This window comes from Hyperolius riggenbachi, chromosome 3 (genome assembly GCF_040937935.1).
Source record: "Hyperolius riggenbachi isolate aHypRig1 chromosome 3, aHypRig1.pri, whole genome shotgun sequence".
Classification (NCBI taxonomy): Eukaryota; Metazoa; Chordata; class Amphibia; order Anura; family Hyperoliidae; genus Hyperolius; species Hyperolius riggenbachi.
This window is the reverse complement of record NC_090648.1, coordinates 421,772,429-421,787,204: the sequence shown is the minus strand read 5'-3', so window position 1 is coordinate 421,787,204 and position 14,776 is coordinate 421,772,429. Positions and strand designations below refer to the sequence as shown.

Below are 14,776 nucleotides of genomic sequence, written 5' to 3'. Positions count from 1 at the left end.
TTTTTCTTTAAAACCGCATGTACACGCGTAGATGCGGCCGCGATGTTCCTTATCAATCGAGCCGCTGATGCGGCTCGATTGATAAGATCCGACAGGACGGATCTCCCCACCGCCGATCCCCTGCTCGCTCCCCGCGAGGGGACAATGGCAGGGAATCGAGCAGAAGATAAGCGGCGCCGGCGGGGAATCGAATGCGGGGGACGCGGAAGATGCGATCCGGCGGCTAATCGAGCCGCCGGATCGCAGCCTCATCTACCCGTGTAGATGAGGCTTAAAGGGAACCATACCTGTGATAAAAAAAAAAAAAAAACATTCCTCAGAGTCAGAGCTATTGTGAAGTGCGCAGGCGCTCGTTTTCAGCTGTACCTGCGCAGTGAAAAAGTGGTCATGAACAAGCACTTGGTTTCTCTGTGCTCGCGAGAATCAGAACTTGCACCTGCGCAGTTCCAATTCACCCGGAGAGCTTCCTGGTTTTCATATCATACTGAAGGATTCACTCGAATATGGAGACCGGGAACGGAGGGGACCCCGATGGCAATTAGCAGAGCCAGGCCACTTCTGTAAAAGGTAATCTAGCCCATCATAGGCTTTATTTAAAAAAATATAACCCTGGTTAAGAGGTACTTTAACAATCTTTCCAGGGGTGGACGTCCAACCAAATTCAAGTTAGGGTCACGGTGTGCAATGCTTATAGAAATTACAAAAATTACAAAAGCTAGAGGTGCGGGCATGTTTGCAGACACTCCCTATGCGTCTGTTCTCTGCTGAGAGGCTCAGTTTGACTGTAACCCACTCTGATAGCGTTTGCAACATGGCTGTGGAGTCGGTACAAAAATCATCCGACTCCTCAGTTTATTGAAACCACCGACTCCAGGTACCCAAAATTGCTCCAACTCCGACTCTACAGCCCTGGTTTTTGCATCTAGATTTAGTTAGCAACCTTTGAACCGGAGGTACTTGTGCAGTGCAGTATTACACACTCACCTAAAGGATTATTAGGAACACCTGTTCAATTTCTCATTATTGCAGTTATCTAATCAACCAATCACATGGCAGTTGCATCAATGCATTTGGGGGTGTGGTCCTGGTCAAGACCATCTCCTAAACGCCAAAATGATTGTCAGAATGGGAAAGAAAGGTGATTTAAGCTATTTTGAGCGTGGCATGGTTGTTGGTGCCAGACAGGCTGGTCTGAGTATTTCACAATCTGCTCAGTTACTGGGATTTTCACGCACAACCATTTCTAGTGTTTACAAAGAATGGTGTGAAAAGGGAAAAACATCCAGTATATGCGGTAGTCCTGTGGGCGAAAATGCCTTATTAATGCTAGAGGTCACAGGAGAATGGGCCGACTGATTCAAGCTGATAGAAGAGCAACGTTGACTGAAATAACCACTCGTTACAACCGAGGTATGCAGCAAAGCATTTGTGAAGCCACAACATGCACAACCTTGAGGCGGATGGGCTACAACAGCAGAAGACCCCACCGGGTACCACTCATCAACAGGAAAGAGGCTACAATTTTCACAAGCTCACCAAAACTGGACAGTTGTAGAATGTAAATATGTTGCCTGGTCTGATGAGTATCGATAAGAGTCAGAATTTGGCGTAAACAGAATGAGAACATGGATCCATCATGCCTAGTTACCACTGTGCAGGGTGGTGGTGGTGTAATGGTGTGGGGATGTTTTCTTGGCACATTTTAGGCCCCTTAGTGCCAATTGGGCATCGTTTAAATGCCACGGGTTACCTGAGCATTGTTTCTGACCAATTCCATCCCTTCATGACCACCATGTACCCATCCTCTGATGGCTACTTCCAGCAGGATATTGCACCATGTCACAAAGCTTGAATCACTTCAAATAGGTTTCTTGAACATGACAATATGTTCATTGTACTAAACTGGCCCCCACAGTCACCAGATCTCAACCCAATAGAGCATCTTTGGGATGTGATGGAACGGGAGCTTCGTGCCCTGGATGTGCATCCCACAAATCTCCATCAACTGCAAGATGCTATCCTATCAATATGGGCCAACATTTCTAAAGAATGCTTTCAGCACCTTGTTGAATCAAGGCCACGTATTAGTATAGTGTTCCTAATAATCCTTTAGGGGAGTGCAATTCTACCTCTCTGTCCGTGCAGAGAGAGCAAAGAGTACAGAGAGGTCATGGGGTACAGAGGGGATAAAGACAGGACACAAGAGGAACACGAGCGGCCATAATGGGGCATCAAACTCCAATAGATCTGTGAGGGAGGGGGGGGGGGGGGGGGAGAAAAATAAAATAATTCGACAAGTGTATGGGCACCTTCACAGCGTAGAGGTGCCTGCAAAGCAGCATAAAAAGATTGTGGTACTGGACAAGGCTGGCTTGACACTCAACATCTACCTTTGTTTCCCACAGGAATGTGGGCATCAAACATGAGGATCCATCAGGCAAGTACAGTGGTTTGCAAAAGTATTTGGCCCCCTTGAAATTTTCCACATTTTGTCATATTACTGCCACAAACATGAATCAATTTTATTGGAATTCCACGTGAAAGACCAATACAAAGTGGTGTACACGTGAGAAGTGGAACGAAAATCATATGATTCCAAACATTTAAAAAAAAAAAAAAACTGCAAAGTTGGATGTGCGTAATTATTCAGCCCCAAGTCAATACTTTGTAGAACCACCTTTTACAGCTGCCAGTCTTTTAGGGTATGTCTCTACCAACTTTGCACATCTAGAGACTGAAATCCTTGCCCATTCTTCTTTGCAAAACAGTTCCAGCTCAGTCAGATTAGATGGACAGCATTTTTGAACAGCAGTTTTCAGATCTTGCCACAGATTCTCGATTGGAATTAGATCTGGACTTTGACTGGGCTATTTTAACACATGGATATGTTTTGTTTTAAACCATTCCATTCTTTCCCTGGCTTTATGTTTAGGGTCGTTGACCTGCTGGAAGGTGAACCTCCGCCCCAGTCTCAAATCTTTTGCAGACTCCAAGAGGTTTTCTTCCAAGATTGCCCTGTATTTGGCTCCATCCATCTTCCCATCAACTCTGACCAGCTTCCCTGTCCCTGCTGAAGAGAAGCACCCCCAGAGCATGATGCTGCCACCACCATATTTGACAGTGGGGATGGGGTGTTCAGAGTGATGTGCAGTGTTTTCGCCACACATAGCGTTTTGCATTTTGGCCAAAAAGTTCCATTTTGGTCTCATCTGACCAGAGCACCTTCTTCCACATGTTTGCTGTGTCCCCCACATTGCTTGTGGCAAACTGCAAACGGGACTGCTTATGCTTTCTGTTAACAATGGCTTTCTTCTTGCCACTCTTCCCTAAAGGCCAACTTTGTGCAGTGCACGACTAATAGTTGTCCTATGGACAGATTCCCCCCACCTGAACTGTAGATCTCTGCAGCTCGTCCATAATCACCACGGGCCTCTTGACTGCATTTCTGATCAGCGCTCTCCTTGTTCGGCCTGTGAGTTTAGGTGGACAGCCTTGTCTTGGAAGGTTTACATTTGTGCCATACGCCTTCCATTTCTGAATGATCGCTTGAACAGTGCTCCGTGGGATGTTCAAGGCTTTGGAAATCTTTTTGTAGCCTAAGCCTGCCTTACATTTCTCAATAACTTTATCCCTGACCTGTCTGGTGTGGTCTGTGGACTTCATGGTGTTGTTGCTCCCAATATTCTCTTAGACCTCTCAGGCCGTCACAGAGCAGCTGTATTTGTAGACATTAGATTACACACAGGTGCACTCTATTTAGTCATAAGCACTCATCAGGCAATGTCTATGGGCAACTGACTGCACTCAGACCAAAGGGGGCTGAATAATTACGCACACCCCACTTTGTAGTTATTTATTTGTAAAAAAAAATGTTTGGAATCATGTAGGAATTATGTTCCACTTCTCACGTGTACACCACTTTGTATTGGTCTTTCACGTGGAATTCCAATAAAATTGATTCATGTTTGTGGCAGTAATATGACAAAATGTGGATAACTTCAAGGGGGCCGAATACTTTTGCAAACCACTGTGTGAGGGAAGGGTTGATAGACCTCAATGGTATTACAAGTTTGACTGTAATGCCTGTTCTGCACTATAATTATACACAAGGGAAAATTTCCATACTGCCCCAGAAACATCCAAAGCTGGTTGCATGCATGCCTGTCAGATGCAATGCTGACTGAATGTGTGAAAGCCATCGTAAAAAATGGTCTACCTTTTAACCAGTGTTCCCCCAGTGATGACAAGTGGGTGGGGGGGGGTGAGGTGAGGGGTCACCTTAGGAAAAAAAAAGACACGATGGGAGCCCAATAGCACAATATGGCACAATTTACTGAAATGAATGCGTGAGTCAACAATAAGAAATATACTCACAAAGATAGGTTGCAATAAGGGGCAACCAAACACTTCAGGCAGGTGGAGAGAATCAGCCCATCTCCACTCAGGCAATCAAGTGATGGCTGGATGAGATATGGTCACACTCTTTAGTGACACTTCAAACAAGACAGATAGCCAGGGACGCCCTGGCTATCTGGCTTGTTTGAATTGGCACTGTTACTGGCTTGAGGAAGTGGGCAAGATCCACGAAATGCGTTGCCTTAGCAAATAAAAACTTTTATGTTATTAAATTCTTAGTGTCATTGGAGAGGTAATTCACTTCCTATTTTCATATTGTATTGTGCTTTTAACAAAGTTGTATTCATCCTGGGCACCTCTTCACCTTTTCTGTGCCGTCAGTGATGAAAACACCAGCATTCTTCAGTAGTATGTATATAGCTTTACTGTTTAAATACAACAGCTAGTGATTTGAAAAGCTCTTGCTAATGCAATGCTCTTACAAAATCCCATCGCTCCGGTGAGAACACACACACACACACACACACACACACACACACACACACACACACACACACACATTAGCAAATCGCTTTTAAAATCACAAACTCTTACAAAAGAGCTGGTAATGTGAACCAGCCCCAGGGCTGTGGAGTTGGGACAAAAATCTTCCAACTCCTCAGTTTATGAAACCACGACTCCAACTCCGACTCCGGGTACCCAAAATGGCTCCGACTCCTCGACTCCTTAGCCTAATACTTAACAGGGCTGTGGATTTTGTACAAAAATCATCCGACTCCGAAGTTTATGAAATCAACGACTCTGACTCCAACTCCGGGTGCCAAAAATTGCCCCGACTCCTCGACTCCGACTCCCAGCCCTAAGTCCTATTTTCCACAGATAGCTGAACTGCACGCTTGTCTGTATACGCATTTAAACACCTGAAAACCACTACAGATATGCAAAAAAAAAAAAAAACCACACCTGTGCAGAAACTTCTGGAACAAATCTGCATACCATACTAACACCATCACTTTTCTTTCAGTGTTTGGCTGCATTTGTAGGGCATTACATACACAGTGGGCATTACATTAAGTTCCCTGTAATACCAGGAATGCAGAAATCGTGACGCATGTTGCATCCCATACCGTAAATGAAAGGCATGCTTCACTGTTCACACATGTATTTTTGCAGTAACACACTACAGTGCGTTACTGCAAAATATAGAGAAACCGAGAGCCCAATATAGTGTAGTATGTTAAAACATAAACGAAGTAAGGCAAATCATTGAGAAGAATACACTCACAAACGTGGGTTACCACACAGGCAACCACTGTATAAGCAGGTGAGGAGATTAGACCTGTCCTCACTCAGGATTAAGAAGTCGCTCTCTGTAGATGAGAAAAAGGGGTAGATCACCCCTCCACCAGGGGTGGACACGATTTTGCAGTAGGAGAACAGAGGCGCCAGCAGAATAAAAGTGGATAAAACCTTTAAAATTTGCTTGGAGGAAGTGGTGGACTTACCTCCATAAAGCAGACACGAAAGACTGTCTGAAAAGTAGCAATCACATTTATTATATGGTACCCCAAAAGTGCAACGCGTTTCGCAGGCCAAGCCCGCTTCATCAGGCAATAAAGTGGGGACAAAACAGAATTTCAGCAGTAGCAGGTGTAGCGCCTCAGTTTGTTACTGCAAAATGGGATACCACTGCCATTTGAACGCACCACACCAGCCACACTGTGAACATCACTATAGGCGGTGCATTGTAGTGCGATGGTCCACGTTACAATGCAGCCGTTATGCAGCACCACTGTGAACGTAACCTTACTTGTTTATTATTACTTCCCTGATGTGGCATGCAAACTTTACTTGGATGCTCTAAAATGTTTTCTACCCCATAAATAGGCACACTAGCATCATGCAGATTCCATACTGGAGCACTGGTTGGGTATTACAAAGCAGCATTATAATGCCAGGAAACCACCAGTGTTGACCAATAGGTGGCTGTGGGTGCATGGCTCTCAGCAATGCCATTACTAGAGGAGGAGCAGCTAAGTGCATGCCATGCACACGAGGACACGACACACAGATGAGATGGCATACACACAACATGATACAGTGTATTCTTATGCGGGTACAGTGAGGAGAGACTTCCCGGCAGCCCCTGCGCCGTGCTGGTCACCTGACCCCGGGTGTGCACACTGCACACTGTGATACCAGCAACTCTGGCCACACATGTGAGCGCGAACACCACACACCCATCCGCACATAATACAGGATGCCACCTGCTCTATAGCGGCCACACACAGCCACGTGCGTGTCTCAGTGACACTTACCTAATGTCGTTATTATATCTGTCCGCATTGGAGTCCCCGCTTTCCGCCATTACAGGAACAACCGAATAACCCACGACAGCCCCACCCACAGGCAGACCACCTGACTGCTGCATCCCCATAGACATTGGCTACATGCAATGACGTTCCGGTTACTTCTACGACGACTTCCTACAGGGGAAGCCCGAGAAATCACCGCCGGGGGGAGAGAGGAAGAGGCGTGCGCTGCGCTGTGCATGCGCGGTATGCTGGAAGAAGAGAGAGGGAGGGGTGGCCCATTCATCGCCTGTTGTCTGTTCCTGTTTGTTGGTCTATAGAGGTCTTCTCCAGTGAGAAGGTCGAGTCCTTGGTGCAGAGTTTCAGCTCCAGTCCCAATCACTCCTGTATTCAGGCAATGATAGCTAGCTAGCTAGATCAAAGCTCCCAATTGTGCCTCTTTTGGAGGGATAGTCCCTCTTTGGGGACCCAATCCCTCTTTCAGGACTGATGTACAGATCTATGTACATATATGAATTTTTCTCCTGAAAATGTGTTTAATTGACTAAACTTTATTCCCATCCTTTAAATTTAAATTTATTTTTTTTTAACTTTCAAGTGTAAAATTAAAAGGACAATGCACCAGGATACAAGGGACTAGTGTGATTTGAATTATAAAACATTTTTCTTATGAAATCTTTATTGTATATGTGTGAGGGGCGTGGTTAGAGGTGTGGCTTAAGCATCTCTTTCTTAAATGAAAAAGTTGGGAGGTATGAGCTAGATTAATGTATGATGCTTTCGCACTGTGCATGTTGTGTTGCAATACCATCGCAACGGTGCCCGAAAAGTCACTATACAGTGAAGCATATTATTAAATATATATATCTATATATATATATATTTTTTTTTTTTTTTTTTTTGGGGGGGGGGGGGGGGGGGAGCCAATTGACTTATCTGTATGTTTTGGGGATGTGGGAGGAAAAAGGAAGAGCACACAGACATGGGAGACATGGGGAGAACATACGAACTCTGCAGATAGTTCACTGGCTGGGATACATTTGAAATTGGCTCGGGTAGACTTGGGCGCAGGATACAGCTGTTATATGTCTGATCCTGCTCCTGCACAAGTCTGGGCCGTGTTAATTACTATTCCCCCTCCAGGCCGCCATGGATGGTAGGAAATGAAATAATTTGACTTCCAGCGATTGCTGGAGGCCGAATAATTGTGATTTTTTTAAGCAACCTCGGCTCCGTCTTCTGACGGCGCCGGCGTTATTCACTGAGCCCTGCTATAGACTGATTCCCATTATAGTCTATGGCGGTGCTAGCTGCCCCCAAATCTAGCAGCGCTGAAAAGCACTGCTCCGGGGATTCGAATCGGGGACCCATCGCTGCAAGGCAAGAGTGCTAACAACTACGCCACCATCCATAAAATTCACTGCAACTGTAACCATGCATGTTTTCTGGTAAATGCACATATTTTCACATAAATAGAAAGCCTTTTAAGCCAGCAGCAAACAAGAAAATGCTCAGAATAATTTTAGCAATACATTTTCAGCTATGTTTTGGTTATTTTTAGAGCACAAAAGTTATTTCAGGATGTCAATAATTTTTTATTGTTTTTCAAAGAAAGAATAAAATAACATATAAACAAGATAAAAAAAATCTACATTGATAAATAGTGATTTGGACCGAGCCACTGTGTGATACTGCGATGGGATCTGCCGCACCCAAATGTGAACATAGAGGAATATCATCTCAGTGCAATTATTTGGATGGAACACAATGGATTCAAAAAAACAAAAAACAAAACTGGCCCTTTTCAGTAAATTTTTGCCTAAATACTGGTTCAGCACTGAATGTAAAAAGCAGTGCTTTTATTGATTGAGCAACAGGAGATGTGCTCATGGCAACCTACATACACCTACTAAATTAGGTGTGGAAGTTTTTCAATTGCCATGAAATTTGATCTTGAGTGGTGCATAGTGATAAAAATGATGAATAGTCCCTGATTTTCATCCGATTGGTTAAACGTGGTGCCCTTAGGTATCAATATTTGTCAGTTTCAGTTGAAACAGAACCCATTCAAATTGAAAGTGCTGAAGAAACACTACCACTGATACTAGCAAGAGTATGGCCTCATTCATTCAAATGCATATGGCGGCTGTAGTGGTGATCTAGGGGAATAAACCTGGTTGTAGCCTTCTGCGATACGAGCGTTCTGGGAGACTAGTTATCTATTCTACTGGCTTTGGAACTTACAAAAATTGAAGAATGATACATTTAAAGGGACTCCGAGCAGTGCAGAAACTATGGAAAGATGCATATCATTTTAAAGCTCTCTTTCTCCTCTTTCCAATGATATATAAACCGCCGGCCTACGCCTTTTAGTTTTCGCTATTTTCGCGATTGAAATTGCAGCGGCCGCGATTTCAATCGCGAAAATAGAGAAAACTAAAAGGTGTAGGGCGATGATTTAGGTGACGCCAGAAAGAGAGCTTTAAAATGATATCCATCTTTCCATAGTTACTTGTATTACACAAGACGACACTTTCCCCAGTGTCAGCAGCTCCATTCAGCAGAAAAAGTCGGCCTGTGTAATACAATGTAACTATGGAAAGATGGATATCATTTTAAAGCTCTCTTTCTCCTCTTTCTGGCGACACCTAAATCGTCGCCCTACGCCTTTTAGTTTTCTCTATTTTCGCGATTGAAATCGCGGCCGCTGCAATTTCAATCGCGAAAATAGCAAAAACTAAAAGGCGTAGGGCGGCGGTTTATATATCATTGGAAAGAAGAGAAAGTGAGCTTTAAAATGATATTCATCTTTCCATAGTTTCTGCACTGCTCGGAGTCCCTTTAACAATGTATATCAGGAGAGGAAAGATTTTGCAATGGGCAAACAATGACTAAATATTGTATAAAGTAATACAGTATTGTAAGAAATAAGAAATGTTATATTTTGTTAAATGCAGTAAGGTTCAAAGTACCTTATTTTCCTCCCAAACACAGGACAGCCAAAAAGAGCCATAATAAGTTCTGTTCAGTCTCTTTCTATGTCCTGCACTGACGACCTCCTCCTGGATGCAGAATCCAAAGGCCAATTTTCTATACTTATCTCCCCGACCTTTCCTGTGCCTTTGACACTGTTGATCATTGCCTTTGCTCTTACCTATTTCAATGTCCTTTCACTGCTACTCCAATACTAACTCTTCTTCACATTGGGGGCCATATGCAATTTTCACAACTTGAAAATAAAATGCCTTTTACACCCTCAGCAAGCAAATACTCAAAATAATTTTGACAGTACTTTTTCACCTGTATTATGGTACTTTTTGCATTGCAACGTGCTAAAAAGCTAATTTGAATTGAAGATGAAAAATGATCTCCTAGGACAAAACTCTCCCACAGCCTATCAGTCATGCTTTAAAGAGACTCTGTAACAAATTTTTCAGCCTTAGTTCTTCTATCCTATAAGTTCCTATGCCTGTTCTAATCTGCTCTGGCTTACTGCAGTCTTTCCTAACTGCACTGTCTCTGTAATAAATCAATGTATCTTTCCTCTGTCCTGTTTGTCGGGCTAAGGATTGATTGTGTGGAATGTGCAGGGCTGCTTGTGATTGGTAGAAGCGATACACACCCTCTGCAGGCCCCCTGCACACTGTGAATGACTCACACACTATGCTTAGCTGAGCCTATTAGAAGCTGGTTAGTTTGTTTGTAAACACTGCCTAAAACTGTTAATTACAAGCCAGGATTGCAGCAGAGCGTGGCAGAAACAGCACAGAGGGGCACAGGGGAACATAAGGAATAGAATGGTATGCTTTTTATTGTAAGAATATTAGAGTACAGATTCTCTTTAAGCCTGGAAAATCTTATGCTGGGCATACACTGCTCGTTTTTGCCGCTCGATTCTCCCGTTCGATTGTTTCGCCACTCGATTCCGCAGTCAATTTTCTTATCTTCCGCTCAATATTCTTATCTTTTTACATTCACTGCAATCTAGAATCGAGCGGCGAAACTATCGGGTGGGAGGTCGGACATGTCGGAAATTATCTATCAAGCCATCTTAATGGCTCAAAAACGAGCCGTGTATGCCCAGCAATAAACCACACCTTTTTCACACAAGCTTATAATTTGTTATAACTAGCAGTGGAGGATTACTGCCTCATCTGCTTACCCCTGTGTCTCCTCCCCTAGTGTCTCTACCTCACTACCCTCTAGATTGGGTACAGGGACCTCCCAGTCATGTTTCTTGTTCATGTTGTACTTTATCAAGTGAGCGTGTACCAGTATTGATGATGTCTCAAACCACATGTATTATTTATGTATTTGTACTTTTGTTGCTGGATATCATTACTGTACAGTGTGTTTAATTAGAAATAATTCTATGCTCCCCATATTTTTTTTCTTGTGTTATGTACAGTGCTACAGAAGATGTTGGTGCTATGTAAATAAAAAATAAGTATAACCTTCAGTTTGCAGTTATCTTTCCTTGTCATCAGCTGTCACCAGAGTTGCACGGGGACTGCCAGCTAAGCTAATTTTGGGCAAATCAAGACCACAGGTGTTTGGTCATACACAAACCTGAATTTCTCAAGACACACCCGGAAAAAAGACCATTTTATTGAGTTGCAGGCTTTCATGGTATCAAGAGACACCAGGGCTCTGTCTCCTGTGACATTATGCATAATTTGAGACTGTAGTAATGTATGCTTTAGGGCCGGTTCACATGGACGCTTGGCGGCGTCTACCGCCAAGCGTTTGGGATCCATCGGCTAAACGCTCCCATTTAGCATTGCACAATTACCATAGATTGCATAAACGCGGCGTTCCGATCCCAATTTAACGCATCGTTTCGGCTGTCCCTAGAAGCTGCATGCGACGTCCAAGGATGGCTAGCCGGCGCGGCTTCATGTCCCCCTGCGGGGACGAGAAACGCCGATCGCGACGATCTCCGTACTGCCGCCACCGAACGAGACGTCACAGGACGACGCGACTTCCTGGCCGCCCCAACGCCGCCTGCCGTCCGTGTGAACCGGCCCTTATGTTGATGGATGTTCCCTGGCATAAAGCGGTCTGACCCAGGTGTATAAAATCTAATATGACTTTGGAGAGGCAATTAGTAAGAATGTTCGTAAAGATTTTGTGTTTCAAAAATTGTCTTTTTTTAAAAAAAAAGGATAGTCCAACAGTGCTGTAAATACAATGGGCATGATTCACAAAAGCGTGCTAACTGTTAGCACGCCAGTGAAAAGCTGCTTATCACGTGCAAACTGCCTCTTCGCGTGCTATTACGCGCGCAAAAAGTTTAGTGCGCGTAAAAATGTATGCGCCCATTAAACCCTATGCGACTTTCCGCGCGCACCGGACTTTGCGTGCACAAAACTTTGCGCGCGGGACTTTGCGTGCAAGTTTTTTCCTCCAAACGGTGCTAACCTACTTAGTGCAATGGTTATCACGCTCAAAAGTCTTTAGGCGTGCTAAGTAGGTTAGCACCGCTTTGTGAATCAAGCCCAATATGACAATCGTGAAAAATGTTACAGTTGAGTGTTGCTAACAGAATCTTCGCAAATATTTTATAGTCTGCATTAACCAGAGAAATAGGCCTATATGAGTTGGACTGCATTGAGTCCTTTTGCTGGTTCACGCTGAGGCGCTTAACAGCGCTTTGCTGATTGCCGGCGATAAGCATAAGCAATGTGCAGATGTATCCCTATGGCATTATTCTCACTGCAGTGTTTGTGATTTCCATAAATCGCAAACGTGCCGCATGCAGCATTTTGGGAGTGATTGGACCTGGGGCCCCTGGGCTGTCATGTGGACCAGTGTTTGTGATTTTAAATTTATTTTTTGCAGCTTCTAGGATGCGGTTGACAGGTGAGTGGTTAGGGAGGGGACCGTGTGGGAGATGTGCCTACACGGGGCGTCCCTGTAAACGACGCAATTCACGATTGCGTCCAACCGAAGCCTCCCACCTGAATGCTAATCTATGTAATTCCTGCTAGGTATGGTACAGCAGGCAAAGGGTGTATGACAGTGCACCTGATTGGCTGACTGGCGTCTGCTGGCCAGATAGAGGCAGGATATTGCTCTGGCTGGAAGTTAGCAATTGTGTTTTGTTAAGAGGTAACGCACTGTAAACAGTGAGTTACCACAACGCAACATTTTCAATGCGACGATAACGCCACAAGCTTAATAGGGAAATACATATTTGTCACTAGGATCAAATTTGCAAGCAAGAGTATTCCAGCGCAGCTACTTATGAACCAACACTAACATCCAATACAATTAGAGGATTGCAAGGAAAGACGGCACCATTTTACCCAGTGCCTGTGAGCCCTAGAGGAGTTGCTCCCAGTCAAGTGCATTTCTTGGAACAGCAGGATATCAGGGATTGTACTTTTTTTTATAAAGGAGAATACCAAGTTTCGTTTCAGGATTGTACCCAGACCCTAAACATTGCAGGATAGGAAGCATACTAACTAAGCCATAATATAGCAATCTCTATACAATGAATTGTGCGCTCTATAGTGTTATGTACAATACTATACAATATAAGTGTGAACCAACTAAATATTCCCACAAGTCCACCTAAAACAGGATATTGGATCGCGGAGCCTAAAGGACGTAGACTACAGCTGAAGTAGAGAAACCGAGAGCCCAATATAGTGTAGTATGTTAAGCATAAATGAAATAAAGGTTATCGTGAGAAAATTATACTCACAAACATGGGTTACCACAAAGGCAACCACTGTATAGGCAGGTGAGGAGATTAGACCTGTCCTCACTCAGGGATAAGAAGTCGCTCTCTGTAGATGCGAAAGGGGGTAGATCACCCCTCCACCAGGGGTGGAAACGGTATAGCAGTAGGAGAACAGAGGCGCCAGCAGGATAAAAGCGGATAAAAACTTAAAAATTTGCTGGGAGGAAGTGGTGGACTTACCTCCATAAAGCAGACACGAAAGACTGTCTGAATAGTAGCAATCACATTTATTAAATAGTACCCCAAAAAAGTGCAACGCGTTTCGCAGGCCCAGCCCGCTTCATCAGGCAATAAACGTGGGGACAAAACAGAATTTCGGCATTAGCAGGTGTAGCGCCTCAGTGAAGGGGGCGCACTCACTGAGGCGCTACACCTGCTAATGCCGAAATTCTGTTTTGTCCCCACGTTTATTGCCTGATGAAGCGGGCTGGGCCTGCGAAACGCGTTGCACTTTTTTGGGGTACTATTTAATAAATGTGATTGCTACTATTCATACAGTCTTTCGTGTCTGCTTTATGGAGGTAAGTCCACCACTTCCTCCCAGCAAATTTTAAAGTTTTTATCCGCTTTTATCCTGCTGGCGCCTCTGTTCTCCTACTGCTGTAGACTACAGCTAGCTTGTGGATGTTACATGCTTATTTTATTTCGCAATATGTTAGTGCGCTACTTTAAAATTTTTATATTAAAGCTACAGTATTACGCTATGGAGACTCCCTTTTAGTCTATTAGGTTTGACGCTTGGCAGGAGTATAAGGAATATGGAGATGATGCAATAAAATGTGGATGGATAAGAAGAGTTTTAAGCTTGGAACCCATCATACGCTATAGCTGTTCTATAACTTGGCAGCCAATATAGAAGGTGAGAGGCTGGGTGTCCCGGTGTTTGAAGCAGTAAAATTCGGTGGAGGAAACAAGGAATAATCACACTTGTGATTAAGTGTATGCGCTGTCTGTGATTTGGCAGCTAATATACAGGGTGAGGAGCCTGGGATTCTGAGTGAGTGGCGGGTTCACACTGAAGTTTTTGGATTACACATGTTGGTGTCATATATTTGCAAGCAAAGTCACGCTATGTTTTTTTTGTTTATTTTTCTTTTATGTGTACTAATGGAGCGTGAAGGCACAGAAGTTTGGAGGCAGGTGGACATTATTGAGAGCGCAGTATCCATGGAACTGTACACATAATATAGCAACTCAAAGATCAATTGACCAGAGCAGCAAGAGCACACATAATAAAATGCAGCACATTCAAACCAACATTTTAGAGCTCTCCCTCCCCTCAAAACCCAACATTAATACTAAGTTCAAACAGTAATGCATGAAACCTAGGCATTGCAATCATACATTTTACAGTCAAATG

General features: G+C 43.9%; 1 protein-coding gene across 4 annotated transcripts in view; it reads right to left on the bottom strand.

Moving 5' to 3' along the window:
- Positions 1–6,867, bottom strand: part of TCERG1 (transcription elongation regulator 1) — an 89,719-nt gene extending 82,852 nt beyond the window's left edge. For 2 of the 4 annotated variants that reach the window (XM_068277549.1, XM_068277550.1), the window contains exon 1: positions 6,675–6,867. In XM_068277549.1, the coding sequence (XP_068133650.1) occupies positions 6,675–6,799 (125 nt within the window). In that variant the 5' untranslated portion in view covers positions 6,800–6,867. The remainder of the gene's footprint in view (positions 1–6,674) is intronic. The other 2 variants (XM_068277547.1, XM_068277548.1) reach the window with 1 other exon arrangement.
- Between the last annotated feature and the right edge of the window lie 7,909 nt (positions 6,868–14,776).